The sequence below is a fragment of the Rhinolophus sinicus genome, chromosome 14 (assembly GCF_057876585.1).
Source record: "Rhinolophus sinicus isolate RSI-liver-muscle chromosome 14, RSI-T2T, whole genome shotgun sequence".
Lineage (NCBI taxonomy): Eukaryota > Metazoa > Chordata > Mammalia > Chiroptera > Rhinolophidae > Rhinolophus > Rhinolophus sinicus.
Genome location: NC_142514.1, coordinates 68,895,252 through 68,914,698, shown reverse-complemented (window position 1 = coordinate 68,914,698; position 19,447 = coordinate 68,895,252). Strand labels below are relative to the sequence as shown.

Genomic DNA, 19,447 nt, shown 5'->3' with positions numbered 1-19,447 from the left:
TGAATAAAAAAGATTTAGGATCCCATACAGGAGAGAAGTGAAGAGACTAGGATGATGGTGAAGGGAGATCCAAGGAGAGTGCTGTGCAAACAGGCCTGAAGAATGAAATGATCAGTTCAGATTGGACAGGAGGGCAAAGGGGTCTAGATGGTAATAGAGATGCGCGCGTGCAGTGCTGTTTCCGTGACTATTCATAAGGGATATTTGTAGTTTTCCTATGATGTTTTTCTTTGGTTTTGGTATGAAGGTAATAATGGCCTTGTAAAATGAGGCGGTGGTCCCTCCTTTTTGGGGGGGTAGGGGAAGAGTTTGAAAAGGATTGGTGTCAGTTCTTTAAACAGTTAAAGGTAGATTTCACCAGAGAAGCCATTCGGTCCTGGGCTTCCTTCTGGGAACTTTTTCATCGCTCCTTCAATCTCCTTGCTTGTGATAGGCATATTCAAAATTTCTGTGTTTTGATCAGTTTTAGTAGTTCGTTTTTTTCTAGGAGTTTTTCCATTTTATCTGTCATTTAATTTGTTGCCATACAGTTGTTCCTAGTGTTCCCTTATAATCCTTTTTATTTCTTATAACATCAGTAGTAATGATCCCCTTTTCATTCCTGATTGTAATAATTTGTCTTTTTTCATGGTCAGCCTTGCTGAAGGTTTGTCAATTTTCTTGGCTATTTTCAAAGACCCAGCTTTTGGTTTCATTGATTTTTCGCTATTTAAAGTTATGTTTTGCTTATTTCTGCTGTGATCTTTATTATGTCTTTCCTCTGTCCGCTTTGGGTTTAGTTTGCCCTTTTTCTGGTTTCTTAAAATAGATTTGAGGTTTTTTTAAAAATGTGAGCATATATAGTTATAAATTTACCTTTAAACACTGCTTTCACTTCATCCCATAAGTTTTGATGTATTGTTTTTGTTTTCATCTCAACATATTTTATAATTTCCCATGTGATTTTTTTTTTTCTTTAACCTATTAGTTATGTAGGAGTTTGTTACATAATTTCCACATACCTGTTGATTTTCCAAATTTCCTCCTTGTTTATTTCTGGGTTCATTCCATTGTGTTTGGAGAACATAGTTTGTATGATTTCATTTTTCTTAAATTTATTGAGACTTGTTTTATGTCCTAACAGATCGTCTATACAGGAAGGAGAATGTGCACTTGAGAAGAAAGTTTATTCTGCTCTTGTTGCGTGGAGTGTTCTATAGATGTCTGTTAAGTCTAATGTACAGTGTTCAAGTCTTCCTTGTTGGTCTTCGGTCTGGTGCTACGCATTATTGAAAGTGAGATATATAAGTCTATTTTTGTTTTGTATTTCTTTCTGTAAGGTTTGCTTCATATATATTGTCTTTGTTGTTAGGGGTATATATATTTATAATTGAATATAATTTTTGGTGGATTAACCTTTTTATTATAAAATGTTCTTTGTCTCTAGTAACAACTTTTTTCTTAATGCTTATTGTGTCTGATAAGAGTATGGCCACTTGAGCTCCTTTTTGGTTATTATAGTATAAGATTATATATATATATCTTTTGGTTTGTATAGTATATATCTTTTTCCATCCTTTTACTTTCAACTTATTCAAATCTAAACTGTATCTCTTGTAGACAGCATGTAGTTGGGTTTTGTTTTTTTACCCATTCTGCCAGTCTTTGCTTTTTGATTGAAATGCCCAGTTAATTTGCATTTAATGTAATTACTGATAAGGTGGGATTTGTGTCTGCCCTTTTGCTATTTTCAGTATGTCTTAAAATTTTTTCTGTTGTTCCTCTTTTCCTCTACTATTGTCTTTTGTGATGCTGAATAGATTACTTTCTACTACCATTTAAATGCTTTGTTGATTTTTGCACTATACATTTTTTCATTTCATAATGATTGCTCTGGGAATTACAATTAATAACTTTATTTCACTCTACTTTGGATTAATAGCAATTTAATTTCCATAATACACAAAAATTTTGCTCTCTTATATCTCCATTCTTTCCTCTTTTTTGTCTTATTTGCATGAAAATTACACTTTTTTTTTAAATTGGGGAAGGGGAGCAGGACTTTATTGGGGAATAAGGTGTACTTCCAGGACTTTTTTTTTCCCCCAAGGCAAGTTGTTGTCCTTTCAGTCTTAGTTGTGGAGGGCGCAGCTCAGCTCCAGGTCCAGTTGCTGTTGTTAGTTGCAGGGGGCGCAACCCACCATCCCTTGGGGGAGTTGAATAGGCAACCTTGTGGTTGAGAGGACGTGCTCCAACCAACTGAGCCATCTGGGAGCTCAGCAGCAGCTCAGCTCAAGGTGCTGTGTTCAATCTTAGTTGCAGGGGGCGGAGCCCACCATCCCTTGCGGGACTCAAGGAGTTGAACTGGCAACCTTGTGGTTGAGAGTCCACTGTCCCATGTGGGAATCGAACCGGCAGCCTTCGGAGTTAGGAGCATGGAGCTCGAACCATCTGAGCCACCAGGCCGGCCCAAAATTACATCTTTATATATATTTTAAATCAGATTTAAAAAAAAGTCACAAATTAAAAAAAATATTCTTTTTTATATTTGCCTACCTAATTGCCTTTACCATGCTCTTTAATTTTTCAGGTGGATTTGAGTTACTTTCTGGTGTTTTTTCATTTCAGTGTGAAGGACACCCTTTTGTATTTCTTATACATTAGGTCTGCTAGCAACCAGTTCTCTTATTTTTTGTTTATCTGTGATTGTCTTAACATCGCCTTTATTTTTGAAAAGTAGTTGTAGACTTTTGGTTGACAGTTTTAGTTTTTCAGTACTTTGAATATATCTTCCCTTTGCTTTCTGGTCTTTATGGTTTCTGATGAGAAATTCACTGCTATTTTATTGAGGATCTACATGTGACAAGTTACTTACCTCTTGGCTTCTTTCAGGATTCTCTTTATTAGCAGTTTGATTATGGTGTGTCTTGGTGTGGATCTCTCTGAGTTGATCCTATTTGTAATTTCTTGAGTTATTTTGGTGTTTAGATTAATGTTTTTCACTAAACTTGGGGAAATTTCAGTCATTATTTATTCAAATATTCTTTCTGCCTGTCTCCTCTCTCCTGGTAATGCCATTGTGTGTATGTTGATATGCTTAATGGTGTCCCTCAAGTATTTAGACTCTATTTCTTTTTTTTTCATTTCTGTTCTGAAAAGTAGATAATCTCAGTTGACCTTTCTTCAGATTCTCTGATTCTTTCGTCTGCTCAAATCTGATGCTGAAACCTTCTAGTGAATTTTTCATTTTAGTTATTGTATTTGTCAACTCCAGAATTTTTATTTTGTTCTTTTTTATACTTTCTTTTGATTGATATTTTCTATTCGTGAGACATCCATATCATACTTTAGTTTTTTAGAAATGGAATTCCTTTAATTCTTTGAGCGTGTTTAAAATAGCTGATTGAAATTTTGTCTAGTGAGTTCAATGTGTGGATTTCCTCAGGGGCATTTTCTGTTGACAGCTCTGTGTGTATGTGTGTGTGTACGTGCACACACGTGTATGAGTCATACTTCTTTTTAAAATATTTTGTCGTATTTTGTTGAAAAACGTACATTTAAAATAATATGGCAGCTCTGATAAACAGGTATTCTCCCCTTCCCACTGTTTGTTGTTGTGTTTGTTCAGTGGTTTTTCTGAACTAATTTTATAAAATCTGTGTTGTTTTTGTCATGTGTGGCCCCTGCAGTCTCTCTGCTCAATTAGCTTAGTGGTCAGCTAATGATTGGGCAGAGGTTTCCTTAAATGCTAGGGACCATTAAGTCATTGGGACCAGTCTTTGTTGAGAGCTTCTGTGTGTGTTCAGACATGGCAGCACTGAGCCATGAAGTTTGTAACTTTGCCATACCCTTCACTTCCGGCTGGTGCAGAGCTTCCAGGTTAGCCAGAGGTAAGTGCTTAGGGCCTTCTCAGGCCTTTTCCTGAGCATGTGCACAGCCATGGCCATGTGCAGAGCCCTTTGCATGCATGTGGCCATCTAGACTCTCAGGAATGAATATATTTGAACTTCTCTGAGCCCCCAGTTTTTCTTTTTTAATTTCTTTGGTTAGCCTGTTGCTTGTCTCAGCTCTTATCCACTGCCTCAGCTACCATTTGAAACAATTGCCTCTAATTGTTTTTGGCAAATACCTTTAGAAAAGACTGTTTTTTGCACTGGCTGAGCTCTGAGTCAGGTCACGTTAAGATAGCTTTGGGAGTGAGGTCTTCTAGGAAACTACTAGATATGTCAAATAACGACAGTCCTCTGGGAATGGGATAGTGAATATGCTCCCACCCTCTTCTGCCCCCGTCAGATAGCTACCAGGCTGGTGGTTTTCCCTAGACTTGTGGAATATTGGCTTTCAAAACTATGGGGCTGGGGTGGGTGGATAGGAATAGGGCAAAATAAAATGTCACATAGTTTGCTGGTCTTACGATTTAGCCATTTTTCTTGAATAAGCTCTCCTAAGATTGCTGCAAGCCTTTGGTTATTCTCTAGAGTTTTGAAAATATTGACTCTGACTATTTTGCTAGTGTTCTTGTTGATTTTATGGAGATTTTGAATGTCTTTATTTTGATGTTTTTTGCTGACGTGTTACTTTTGAGTTTTGAGAGTTTTTAGATTTTAGATACGAGTTTGTTGTTTGAAAACATTTTCTTCAAATCTGACACTTAAAAAAAACCATCTTAACAGATCTTTCACAGAGTAAAATATTTTCATTTATGAAGTCTAATTTATTAAGTCTTTACTGTTACGCACCCGCTTTTAGTGTTATTTCAAAGAATTTTTTCTAGCTCTAGATCCTGATGATTTTTCTCAATTACAAGATTAATAGTTTTTCATTTCACACTTAAGCCTATAGGCTGTTTTGAACTAATATAGGTATAATGTGTGAGATTCAGGTTGGTATGTTTTTTTTTCCCCCTCTATATCCAGTTGCTCCTACACCAGTTGTTGAAAAGACTTTTTTTCTCCATTGAATTGCTTTTGCATTTTTGTTAGAAAATCAGCTAGCTATCCTCATGTGGAGTTATGGTATAATTTGGGAAAATTACAGGAGGGATATTAAAAGAGAAGTTATTTTCTTATGTAGGAGGCAATCAGATACAAAATGAACAATCAATATACCAGTTTGACACTACTGCGTAGAAATGGGGAGGGGTGGGAGGGTTAGGGAAAGGGTGGTGGGTAGTGCTGTTTTACATAACAAGCTTTATTTGATTTTAAAATATGCATTTGTATAACTTTAATTAAAAACAAAATACTATAATGCCAATGCTTTACTTAGGGGAAAATTGAAAGCCTTAAATATGTTTATTTTTAGTTTTGAAAGTTTTTTTTTGAAGATTTTTATTGGGGAAGGGGAACAGGACTTTATTGGGGAACAGTGTGTACTTCCAGGACTTTTTTCCAAGTCAAGTTGTTATCCTTTCAGTCTTACTTGTGGAGGGTGCGGCTCAGCTCCAGGTCCAGTTGCCATTGTTAGTTGCAGGGGGCGCTGCCCACCATCCCTTGCGGACTCGAGGAGCTGAACCGGCAACCCTGTGGTTGAGAGCCCACTGGCCCATGTGGGAATCGAACCGGCAGCCTTCGGAGTTAGGAGCACGGAGCTCCAACCGCCTGAGCCACCGGGCCGGCCCAGTTTTGAAAAGTTTTTACTGTGGAAAAGATACTCAGAATAATGCATGGAAAAAATATACAATTTAAGTATTCTAAAGTGTACACCTGCTTAGTCACCCACAATCAAGAATTAAAACACTGCCATATCCTCCTGTACTCTGGCGCCTCCAATCACACATCTCCGTCTTTCCTTAGGAGACTACCAGCCTACCTTTTATGGTAGTCCTTTTTTTTGCTTTATATTTTTACAAGTTAAAACTACAGTTTTTCCCCCCCCTTTCTTCCGCCTTCCCTCCCCAATCCGGTTCAAGCTGTTGTTTTCTCACCTCAGTCTAGTTGTGTAGGACACAGCTCCCTGGCCCATGTGGGTATTATGAGCCTTGCGCTCCCCCCGCTGAGGCAGTCGGTCGCCAGTCGTGTGTCCGCTGCTCACAGCAGCTCGCGGCAGTGCTCTCGCCAGCTGCTGGCCTCTCACAATGGCTGCCGCCCACTCAACGCTGGCCATTGGCTACTCATGGCCGCACATGGTGGCGAATGGCAGCACACTGCAGCTCACGATAGTTGCTGACCACACACGCTGGCTGCCGGCCACTCACTGCGGCACACGGTAGCCCGCGGCAGCACACAGCAGCCCTCCGCTGCGCATGCCAACCTCCGGTACTCACGGCAGCCCGTCTCCAGGGAGCGCTGTTGTTCCCAATCTTAGCTGAGAGGGCGCAGCTCACTGGCCCGTGTGGGAATTGGACCTGCGACCTGGCGTTAGGAGCATGGCGCTCCAACCACCTGAGCCACCAGGCTGGCCCCTAAAAATACATTTTGGAGCTACATATATATATTTTTCCTGTTAACGAGGTTTATATAAATGGATCCTTACTTCCAGCATTGTTTGTGAGATTCATCTCTGTTTTTGCATATGTATAACTGTAGTTCAGTCATCTTTGCTGTACAGTATATTATTTGAATATTCTATTTATTAATTTTAGTATTGATGGAAATTTGGGTTGTTAACAATTTTAGGCTTTTGTGAATAACGTTGTTATGCATTTCCTTGTACCTGTCTCTAAGTGCACACATGCACACGTTTATATTTAGTAAATACCTAGGAGTTTTAATAGCTTGGTTTTAGAGTGTATTTATGTTAGATTTCAGAAGACACTTCAAAACATTTTTTCCTAATTGTAATAATTTATAGTCTCATCAACAGAGTTCCTTTTTCACTGTATCTTCATCACTTTATATTGTTAATCTTTAATTTTAGCCATTCTAGAGGGTGTGTAGTGGTGTCTCCATGATTTTATTTTCCATTTCCCTGATCCAAATGTGATTGTACCTTTTGTTTATTGGCCAGATTTTGTAAATATTTTGTGTGTATTTGAAAAGTGTGTATTCTGCAGTTTTTTGGGTGCAGTATTTGTATATGTTAAGTCAGTTTTGTTAATCATGTTGTTCAAAACTTCTACATCCTCATCAATTTAGTTTCTGCATATTGGTTCAGTTAGATTTGTTAATTTTCTACTGCTATTATGGATTTGTCTTTCTTGTGTGGCTATTTTTGTTTCATATATTAGAATCCGTGTTATTGAGGCACACACGTTTAGAGTTGCTTTATGTTTTTGATGAGTTGATTCTCTTATCATTGTTTCTCATTATCTTTAGCAATGCTTTTTGCTTTGAAGCCTACCTTGATTGATAATAACATAGCTACACCAGCCACCTTATAGCTAGTGTTTGTGTGGTTCATTTTCTCCCCAAATCTTTTATTTAAAAATTTTCTGTTCCTTTATGTTTTGGAACTGTTGTGTATACACAATATTGTTTTACTTTTAGTGCCATCTAACTCTTAATTATAAAGTTTATTTAGCTTTCATATAATTGATGTATTGAGGCTTAAATGTATGATTTCGTGTGCTTTCTATTTATTCTGACTTTGTTGTATTACCATCTTTCGCTCCTCTTTCCCCGCATTGTTTTTACTCTGTTTTGTCTGCTGGCCACAAGTCTGATTTTTGTTTATCTGAATGTATTTTTTTTTTTTTTTAACCTTCATTTTGAAGGATAATGTCACTAGATATGGAAGATGTTGTTCCAATTCTCAGTTATTTTTTGATGATAAGTTAGCCATTACTTGTATTGTCATTTCTCACATGTAACCATTTATTTTTCTCAGGCTGCTGTCAAGGTTTCTTCTTGGGCCTTTAGCAGCTTGACTGATATGTATGTGGAAGTTGTTGTTTGTGTTTATCCTGCTTGGATTAGTTGAGATTCTTGGATGTGTAAGTTAATGAACGTTGTCTATGAAATTTGAGATGTTTTTGGCTATTATTTCTCCAACAAAAATTATTTTGTACCTTTTCCACTCTTTTCTCCTTCTGTTACATCTTGTACATCTTCGTTGAATTGGGTTATATCTATGTTGGACTACCTGAGATTGTCCTACCGGTCTCTGAGATTCTGTTAACTTTTCTCCAGTCATTTCACGGTTTCTTTGGTTTGGACAACTTATTGCCCTATTTCAAGCTTACTAATTCTTCTGCCACCTCTAAACACCTCCTTCTGGTAATTTTTTAATTTCAGTAATTTTTCAGCTGTTTGTTTTTTATGTAAAGTTTCATTAATACTTTGAATGTATTTTAATTTTAATAACAGTAGCTACTTTGAATTCTTTATGTAGTAACTCCAAGATTCACGGTACTCAGAATTAATGTCTATTGACTCCCCCGTTTTCTTGAGTATGGATCAGATTTTCCAGTTTCTTTGCATATCCTGTAACTTTCGTTTGAAAAACTGGACATTATGAATATGTTTTAGTGACTCTGGATTGTTAATGTTCTTCTGAGTATTACTGGGTGAAGTTTATAGTCAGATTTTGTATCTTTCCCTGTGGTTTTCTTCCTTCTAGGGATTCTACTAATTACAAAGTGTTCTGCCGGGCTTGGGTTCTATTTTCTGACACTTCAACCTTGTAGGGTGTCAGTGTGCACAGTTGAGCAGTGCACACTGTTGAAAAAGCATCAAACTCACAGTACAACTCTATTTTTCAAGTGTAGCTTTTTCTCTGGCTCTGTCAACTCCCCTTCCCCCCCCCCCCCAACCCTTTCAGTTCTTTGTGCATACATAGTTTATTAGTGATCCAGTGATTTGGGCGAACATATATACTGAGAATTTTTGTTTTACTCCTCCTCTGATCCTCTCGCTGCTATGTTCTCTCAATTTAAATTTCCATCTGCTTTTCCAGGCCTAAACTTTAAGCCCTATGGTGATTCTATTTTTTTCTTTTGTTTGCTGAGGCACGCCTGGGGTCTCCAGCAGTCGGGTACCTTAATTAAATTTTAGGGATTGAGATTTTTTTATTTGGCTACCTAGATGTCTTTAGGTAGGCTGTGGTACATGCAAGGAAGAGTTAAATCCTTTGGGATCTCAAATAGTGGGCAGCTTAGCGTGGTTCTCACTATTTCTGAACCTTGCTCTCCCCTTTTGGTCCCTCTAGCTCTACAACAATATCATAAATGATTAGTTTCTCAGCTGCCTCATCTAGATTGGCAAATAATCCTCAAGGCAAAACATCCACGGGTGCTGGGTTTATGTCTGTAGGATTCCATCTTGTCTTGGATCTTGGCCTGGTCATTCATTACTGTTGTATTAGCTTTTTGATGTTTTCAAGTTGAAGATTTTGAATATTTTGTTTAGTTTCTCTAGTAGGTCTCAGTTAGGAGGGTGATAAGTATTACCTGTTCTATTACTGCAGTTACTTCATGTGTGTTTGGATTGATAGGTGCATGCAATATGAGGATAATGTCTCCATCTCTTGGTTTGGATTTTTTCTGTGGTGGCTTCATTCTTAAATGTATTATCTTCATGAGGTGGCAAAGATGGCCACTGGCTGCTCTAACCGACATTGTTCTCATAGCTGTTAATTCCACTGAGGAGTGTACCTTTCCCAGTACTTGCAAACATTCTGAGGATTCCACATGACCCACATTGGGCTACTCCCATCAATGAGCAGATTACTGTGGCTAGGAGGACAAGGTACTCTGATCAACCTGGGTGTCACCTGTTCATGCGTTGGTTCAGGGGCCTAGGATTGAGTAAGAGTGTTTCCTTAAAGGATAATCAGAGTGCCATTAACATAAATAGGAAAAGAAATGTTAGGCAAGATAGCAGATTGCCCTGTAACAGTTTTCATAGATTTTTGGAGTATCCTTTATGGCTGAATTCAGTAAAGCTGTCTAGCAACAAAGTTGAAAAATTATAGTTGACTGTTAAAATTACTTGTAAAAATGATTATGCTAAGTTTACGTATCTCTGAGATTGACAAACTGACGAAATGTTTTGTAGAGTCACTGCTAATAAAAGAATAAAAGACACTGTGTCTTTTCTCTTGCTATCAAAAGTTTAGAGGCATAGATCAATTGTTAATCTAAGATAACTCTTCTGTGGATAAGGGTAATTAAATATTGTATCTCTAAGATAGTAGTTGTGGTACCACGTGCAGGTGTTGAAAGATTATTCATTTGTATCTTTACTCTTTTGGTTATAAATGAGAATGTAGTTTTATATTCATTATTTCATTCTGACTTGCTGTATTAGCTATTGGTCTTTAGCAAATTATTCTAAAACATGGTGGTTTAAAACATTCATTATTAGAACAAGTCTATGCGTTAGCTAGGCAGTATTTCTGGTCTTTGCTAGGCTCATTTATGAGACTGTGTTCAGCAACAAGAAAGGAAGGTGGCTCTGCTGCTCTTGGCTGGGTTCTCTAGGATGACCTGGGGTGGGACATCTGTGCCATCTTCTCATCCTCCAGCTGGTCAGAGTGGGCTTGTTCTCATGCTGGTGGTGGCAGGATTCCAAGAGGAGCAGAAGAAACCTAGCTCAGACTGGCAGACTGACATCTGCTGCATTCTACTGGTCTTTCTAATAAGGTCAAGCCCATAGTTAAATGGTGAGGAAAGAGACTGCCTCTTGATGGGAGAAATTGCAAAGCTCATTGCCAAATGAATGGATAATGGGGTGGTGCAGAATTGGGGCTATTTTTGAAGACAGTTGTTTTGATTCATACTGTAAAATTAATTTTCAGTGTTCATTTAGTTCTAGGTTGAGTCCCATTATTTTCAGTAGGAATTGTGTTTAAGTATAGATGTTGGGGCAAGTATAAATTACATCAATCTGTTCAGTAGTCCAGATGACTTTAGTTATATTTGTTTCATAGGGCATGTCTGATGAGATTTTGGAAGAATTGTTTGTACATAGAATTACCAGTGGTGGGGTAATTGTCGTACCAGTTGGAGATGTTCAAAGATAATTCATTTGTACCTTTACTCTTTCGGTTATAAATGACAGTGTTTTTTTGTATTCATTATTGCATCCTAACTTTCTTAATTTGAGATTTGACTTCATTTTTTTCTCCAAGTTTGTTGTTTTCATATTGTGATTTTTAAAAACAGATTAATTAAAGGATAATTGATGTATAAGTTACACGTGTTTAAAGTGTATAGTTTGAACAGATTTGATGTCTGTATACACCCACAATATCACCACCACAATCAAGATAATAAACTTATTCTTTACTCTCAGAAGTTTTCTTGTGCACCTTCATAACCTTTTCTTATTCATTGCTCCTCCCCTTAACGCAGTGTGTAATCATTTTGTCTACATAGTTTAACTCCGCATAATTATTCTTAGATTCATCCGTGTTGCATATATCATAAGTTTAGTACTACTTATTCCATTACAAAGATGTAATGTAAGGATTCACATGTTGTTGGGACATTTACCCCCCCCCAGTTTTTGGCTATTACAAATAAAGATGAGCGTTTGTATGTAAGTTTTTATATGAACATCTTTAATTTCTTTGAGTAAATACTTAGGCGTGCAATGATAGGTGACCATTTAGTAGGTGTGTGATTGACATTTTAAGAAATGGTAAAATTTTTTACAAAGTTGTACCATTTTATTTTCCTGTATGAGTTTCAGTTCCTTCACATGTGCATCAACATTTGGTATGGTTGGTTTTATTGATTTTAGCTATTTTTATAGTTGTGTAGTAATAACTCGTGGCTTATTTGCACTTCCCTAATGACAAATGATGCTGAGTGTATTTTCAAGCATGCACTTGTCATTCATGTATCTTTGGTGAAGTGCTGCTTGAACTTTTCTGCCCATATGGTAATTGGGTTGTTTGTTTTGTTGTAATTGAGGTTTTGAAAACAGACTTGTTGACATGTAATTAACATGTTATGAAGTACACATATTTAAAGTGTGTAGAATGGTAAGTATCGAGATAACATATACACTCAGGAGGCCATCACCACAAACAAGATAATATATTTATCACCCCCAAAAGGTTCCTCATGCCACTTTGTAATTCTTCCCTCCTGAGCCTTTTGGGTCTGGCTTTCAAACAGCGTTTAATACAGGGTTACTCTAGTCAGGGCTGCCTGAATTAAGAGGTTTTCCACTCTGTCTTAAGGGAATAGGCATTATTTCTGGCTTTGTGTGAGACTAGGGCAATAATCCCTCTCATCCTTTTGGGTGGCTCATTTTTTGGCCTTAGGTACTGGATACTGAAGGGTGTTTTTGATCTGTGCAGTTGTCTTTTCTCCAGTACTCTGCCCTGCAATCTTTAGCTGTCTTGGCTTTTTTGGACTTTTAGCTCAGTCTCCTCAACTTAGGGAGACCACAGGCTCTGCCTGGGTACTCCTTCTAGGCAGTAAATTGGGAATTAATTGGAGAGCTCACCTAATTTGTTTCCTTTCTTTTAGAGTTCACCTTTGTTTGTTGCCTGTCTAATATCTGAAAACTGTCATTTCATATATGTTTCTGGTTCCTTAGGATTTTCAGGGAGAGGACAAACTCAATCGCTGTTACTCTATCTTGACCTTTGTATTTTTCTTGGTATTTATTTTTTAAATTGTGGTAAAAATACATAACATTAAATTTACCATTAATCATTTTTAAGTGTATAGTTCAATGGTTGTACAGCAGTCCTCTAGAATTTTTATATTGTAAAACTGAAAATCTCTCCCCCTACTGCCAACCCTTGGCAACCACTTTTCTACTTTATTTTTGTCTGATTTTGACTACATTAGGTACTCACATGCGTGGAATCGCACAGTATTTGTCCTTTTGTGCTGGGCTTATTTCACTTAATATAATTTTTCCAAGGTTCATGCATAATGTAGTGTTGCAGGATTTCTTTCTATTTAAAGGTTGCATGATATTCCATTGTATGTATACCACATTTCCTCTATCCATGCATCTGTCGGTGGCCATTCAGGTTGCTTTCACTTCTTGGCTATTGTAAAGAATGCTGCAGTGAGTATGGATACTTTGAATTCTATTGGATATATATACCCAGAGCTGGGATTGCTGGATCATACGGTAATACTGTTTTTAATTTTTTGAAGAACTGCTATACTATTTTCCATAATGGCCGCACTATTTTACATTTCCACCAGCAATGCACAAGAGTTCCAGTTCTCTGCATCCTTGCTAACACTTGTGATTTTCTGTTCTTTGGATTGTGGCCATCCTGTTGGATATGAAAAGATATCTCATTGTGATTTTGATTTGCATTTCTCATGATTAGCATTGCTGAGTGTCTTTTCATATAGTTTTGGTTATTTGTATATCTTTTGGATATTTGTCTATTCAAATCCTTAGCCCATTTTTAATTGAGTTATTTGATTTTGGTGTGTTTTTTTTTTTTTTTTTTAATTGTAGATATTCCTTATATATTTTGGATATTAATCCCTTATCAGATGTGATTTGCAAAAATTATTCTCCCCTTCTGTAGATTGCCTTTTACTCTGTTGGTTGTTTGCTTTGATGCACAGAAGTTTTTGATAGGGATTGCATTGTATTTTAGGTTGCTTTGGGTACTATGGATGTTTTAACAACATTAAGTTTTCCAATCCACGAACATAGGATGTCTTTCCATTCATTTGTATCTTCTTTGATTTATTTTAGTAAAGTTTTGTAGTTTTCTGTGTACAGGTCTTTTGTCTCCTTGGTTAAGTTTATTTCCAAGTCATTTTTTTTTATGCTTTTGTAAATGAGATTGTTTTCATAATTTTGTTTTTTTGGATTGATAATTATTAGTGTATAGAAACAACTGATTTTCATGTACTGATTACATATCCTGCAATTTTGCTGAAATCATTTACTAGTTTTAAGTTTTTTTCTTTTGTTTTTAAGAATCTGTAGCGTTTTCTACCTAAATGATCATGCTATCTGCAAACATAATTTTATTTCTTCCTTTCCAATTTGGATGCTTTTTATTGTTTTTTTTCATATTTATTTGCTCTGGCTAGTACTTCCAGGACTATGTTGCATAGAAGCAGTATGAGTAAGCATCCTTACCTTCTTGATCTTATAAAAAAAGTTTTCAGTCTTTCACTATTGAGTGTGATGTTAACTGTTGGCCTTTCACATATGGCTTTGATTATGTTTAGGCAGTTTGCTTCTGTTCTTAGTTTGTTGAGTGTTTCTATGATGAAATTGTATTGAGTTTTATTAAATGCTTTTTCAGAATCAGTTGTGATTGTGGTGTCTGACCTTCATTTTGTTAATGTGGTATATTACATTGATTGATTTGTTGAGCCATCCTTGCATTCCAGGAATAAATCCAACTTGTTTCACTTTGTGTAATTCACTTAATGTGCTATTGAACTTGGATTGCTAGTATTTTGATGAGGATTTTTGCTCAGTACCCATTAGGGATATTGGTTTATAGTTTTCTTGTTGTCTCCCAACACTCACCTAAACAATATCCCAATTGTACTTTTAAAGTATGGATTTAAAAAGTACAATCTATCAAAATTATAAAATCTCCTTTTAAAGGAAATACAGTGTTTTAAATTACCTGGTTTGGCTCTTGGGGAACAAATGCAATTAAAAGTTTTTTTCCCTAGACTTTGAAATGTAACTAAGACCAGAGTAAGAGAAAAAGATTAATAAACAGTTGAAGTCCGAGTTACCATGTTTCCCCGAAAAAAAGACCTAACCAGAAAATAAGCCCTAGCATGATTTTTCAGGATGACATCACCTGAACATGAGCCCTAATGCATCTTTTGGAGCAAAAATTAATATAAGACCCAGTCTTATTTTCAGGGAAGCATGGTAGCTATTGTGTGGGAGGAGTTTGTACTTTTTTTTACTATGGTAAAATGTGCACGTAATAAAATTTAACACTGTAAGCATTTTAAAGTGTACAGTTCAGTGGCATTAAGTGCATTCTTATTGTTGTACAAACAGGCACATCCTTTTGTATTTGCTAGGGCTGCTATAACAAAATACCACAGATAGGATGGCTTAAACAATAGAAATTTCTGGAGGCTAGAAGTTCAGGATTAGCGTGTTAGGTTTGGTTTCTACTGAGGCCTCTCTCCTTGTAGTTGGCTCTCTTCAGTCTGTGTCCTCACATGGCCTTCTCTCTGTGCATGCATCCCTGGTGTCTCTCATACAGATGCCAGTCATGCTGGATTAGGGCCCACCCTTGTGATTTCGTTTAACCTCGGTTACCTCCTTAAAAGCCCTATCTCCAAATAGAGTCACATTGGGTTTAGGGCTTCAACATGAATTTTACAGGGACACAATTTAGTCCATAACACCTTTTATGTAGCGCTTCTAATTTATTTCCTAGAGAACCTACAATCAGTATATTAGTTTCCTTGGGGCTCTTCTAACAATTTACTACAATCTATGTGGCTTAAAACAACAGAAACTTACTTTCTGGAAGCCAGAAGTCTGAAATCTGTTATCACTGGACAGAAATCAAGGTATCAGCAGGGTTGTTCTCCCTGCACAGGCTCTAGGGAGAACGTGTCCCTTGCCTCTTTCAGTTGTTGTGGTTGTTGGTGTTCTTGGCTATAGCTGCGATCTTTAAGGCCAAATTTCCCCATCTCCCTCTTTATAAGGATACATGTGATTGCATTTAGAGTCTTCGCAGATCCATGATAATCTCTCCAAGACCTTTAATTACTTCTGCAAAGACCTTTCCTTGGGGAGTGAGGGGGGCATATAAGGTAGGATTCACAGGTTCCAGGGATTAGGATGTGGATATCTTTTGTTGGGCCTATCACACTTCGATTGCTGTCACTTTGATTTATAGTTTCGTTTGTAATAGGTCCCAATATCCAGTTCTGGGTGGGTAAAGGTTGGTGGCAGTGGGTACAGAGAAAATACTCTCATTTCTTCTAGACATTACACAGAAAACTCTGTCTGTGGTTCTCAGTATGTGGTCCTGGAAGTAGCAGCATCAGCGTCACTTCAGGAACTTACTGGAAATGCAAATTATAGGCTCCACTCTTAGACTTATATAATCAAGAACCTTTGAGGGTGGGGCCTAGCATTCTGTATAACAAGCCCAAGTGATTCTGAGCATGCTCAAGTTTGAGAATCACTTTTCTAGATTATGGATATTATTAGTATTAAAACCAGATTTGCCTTCTTGTCTAACTCTTTTACTGCCTAAAGCTAATACTTAAATTAGTCTAGGACTTAGAGTCCACAGACTTTGTTTTTTGCAGGGATGCAAACATTTAGTACCAAAATTTTGGTGCTGATAATGAAGTTAATTCATTCATCCAATAAAAGGTTGCACTTGGCTGATTATTGTCAGTTGTATTTTTACTTAGACGTAGTTACTTCATAAAGTAGCATTACTGGATCCAAAAGTGATGTGAATTTTTTCCTCTGGTCTTTGAAAATGTGAATTCAACTCATTAGCCTGAATTTTATTTGTTTCTCTTCTACATTCCTATGTAAAATTTAGGATACAACACAAAATTTCTGTAGTCTTTGAGCCTACATTGTTATGCCTTTATAGTATGCCATCCAATGGAAGTGCTAATATGAGATAAAATAATTCTTGTCCACACTGTAGTTGAGAAAATACATGAGTAAACTAGGTTGATACAGAGCTATCACTAGTTGCTATAGCAATTGAGAAACACAGCTTTATGTAGTTGAAGAAATTAAAGAAGGATCTGTCAGGGTGACTGAGCTAAATATTGAAAAACTAGTAAAAATGTATTAGGAAAGTTAAAGATAAGGTAAGTATAGCTCACCATGTGAAGACATGAAAGCTGAGAGCATGGCGGCTCCTCTGGGAGTCAAAGGGGTTTGGGACAGTAGAAACGTGGAGTGAATGGGAGAGGAATGATTAAGGATCGATGGAGATGGCTGAGATCATTGATGAGTACTATTGAAGGACTGGAAGCATAGGTCTGACATCTTCAAGACAGCCATTGCAAAATGATTACTTAGATAGTTCTGGGAAGGATGAATTTGAGATGATAGTGAGTCTGGAGATAGCACAGTTACAGTAATTTAGGTAACAATGGCAGTAGGTGTGGTGGTGCCAGATTTCAAGAAAAGAATTCAGAAGAGTAACAAGCTGTTTTCAGGTAGGGGACAGGTGTAGAGTTCAGGCCAGGGCATAACTGAGTTTTCAGAATTTATGGAATGTGATGAAATTAGAGGTCGATAGATTTTTGAAAACTAAATTTTCAGTGGAATTTTGGGGTAGAGGTTGCATCACACTAGATTGAAGATTAAATTGAGGAAGTAGTGCGTATCAATGTATGCTATTCTCTGGAATAATGATCTCTGGCATTTAGTAAGTACTTAGTGTTAGCAATTATTATGGCTACTGTTGGTATATACTTTTATGCCCTCTCATTGTATTTTTTTTCTTCAGCTTTTTGGCATTTTTTTTTTGGATACACAGTAGTATTAGATAAACATTGATCTAGATAGTAGTGTGTGTTTTTTTAACAAATCCTGATTTTAATTATGGTTATTGCCATACCATTAAAATTAACGAAAACAAATTTTGTAAATTTATTTTGAAGAGAACTAGAAAGTTTAAGTTTTTCATTTGAATAGATTATTGTTTCTCAAAATAATGATACTTTGCAAGTTTCCTGAATGTAAAAATGATCGTGTTTTAGTTGAGCACTTTTTCAGGTAGATGTTATGTCAAGAAAAACTTTTGATTTGCAGTTTTTAACTTAAAAGCATAGTGTGTTATAGATGTACTTATTCATACCTGAAGCAAAAAACTAAGTGATGGTTTTACCTGTATTCTTTCAGGTTTGATTTAATTTCGAATGAGATTGTTCTTGCAGCAAGATGTTAATAAGGCACAATCTAGGTAAGTAGAAGACTACTTTGTTAAATGTTACATACTAAAGTAGGAGTAATATAAAATGTTTATTTTTTAAAAATGTGCTTCCAAGTCCAGAATCAAGTTTTTTAATAAAACTTTGAGATACGAAGAATTGACTATTTGATGCACTTGGTCCAGGTTATTTGATGGGAGTAAAAATACAGCTATCAAATTGTGAAGCTAAATTCTTACTTTTCCTTTTTATATTGAATTTTAGAATTTAGATGTGCAGTCTCCAATGACTATAAAACATGTTAGAAAATCAAGTTGGTGGTTGGTTTAGCCATTCAGAAACCAGTTCAATAAGAGATTTGTTAGATTGCTTCGGTGTTCTCCTCTTAGTTGATTATAGTACTTTGGTAGTCATTGCTTTTGTGAATTTTACTTCATTAATGAAACACTTCCATAAACTGGTTAAATTATCCAAATTCTGATTTTGTTATATAATGTTCAGAATTATAAATGATTGTTTTGATATTTTTCTTGTGGGTATCTCTACTGAATGATTTTTCTAATTTAGCATTCTGATTGGTTTTAATTTTTAAAGATTACTGACTTTCAGAATATTGAGCTATAGTCATGTTCTTTTGGTCTGGTATGTGAAAGTACTTTTTAATGACATAAACTGTTGACATGTTAAAAAAGATACGTTTACTGTCTATTGGTATGTGAACATGGCTTCAGGATATAAACAGATTAAGAATAATACTTTGATAAAATTGCAATTAACTTGGTTTTTCTCTAATCTAACTAGGTGTTTCAGCTGCCAGAAGCTTGCTGATTTCAAAGTTTTTTTTAAAAACCCTAGTTGAGAAGTGCTGTATTTGAGTGATATGTCATTAAATATATTCTCAGTAAGAGGATTAGGAATATTTTGAGCAAATTTTCACTTTTATTGCTATTATGTAATAGTAATAGTAGTTGTAGTTTGAAGAGTATTCTCTCTAGGTCATGTTAAGTGCTCCTTGTGCCTTATTAATCTTTATAGTACCTCTTCTAAGGTAGGAGATTTTTATTTTTTGGTTAATAGTGAGTGGTTTCTTTTTTTTAGGAAGAGGACTTTATTTCCATAGCATTTATTATGAATAACATTTGTCTATGTAACTTCCTGAAGAGGAGAAGCAGCTAGACTTTTGTATTTAAGATTGTCTAGGGAATTTGCTTATTAGTTGAATGTACAGTGTCTGTTGGAGTCTTTACTCTGAATTCTTATATGTTAGAAATTGCTTATGGGATGACACTGGTTTAATTTATTCTGACCTTATGTCACCACAATTATTTATGCATTTTTTTATTAAGTTCAAATTTATGTATAGTATAATGTGAAAAATGTAAAGTATATGCTGCATGAGTTTTTACATATATGTCCACGTGTGTAACTACCATCTAGGTCAAGATGTAGAACATTTTTATTGTCCCTGAAAGTTCCTCTTGCTCTTCCTTTCGAATCCAGTAGGCTTTCTTCCTGAGGCAAGCAGCTTTCTGAATTCTATCAGCATACCTTAATTTTTCCTTGAACTTTGTGTGTATAGAATAATATAACATGTACCCTTTTTGTATCTGTGTTTTAATTCAGTGTTTTTGAGTTTCCTCCATGTTGTATCAGTAGTTCATTATTTTTTATTGATGAGTAATATTCTATTGTATAAACATACTGCAAATTTTTATGCATTCTCTCTAATTTTGTTTCTTGGAG

At 36.1% G+C, this 19,447-nt stretch overlaps 1 protein-coding gene across 14 annotated transcripts in view; it reads left to right on the top strand.

Moving 5' to 3' along the window:
• The window catches only part of ZNF644 (zinc finger protein 644), a 103,504-nt gene that overhangs the window by 14,224 nt on the left and 69,833 nt on the right, over nt 1-19,447 (top strand). For 13 of the 14 annotated variants that reach the window (XM_019753114.3, XM_019753156.3, XM_019753106.3 and 10 more), the window contains one exon: nt 17,676-17,736. The exons of the other annotated variant lie outside the window; for it this stretch is intronic. In XM_019753114.3, the coding sequence (XP_019608673.3) occupies nt 17,693-17,736 (44 nt within the window). In that variant the 5' untranslated portion in view covers nt 17,676-17,692. The remainder of the gene's footprint in view (nt 1-17,675; nt 17,737-19,447) is intronic. 14 annotated transcript variants of the gene reach the window in all.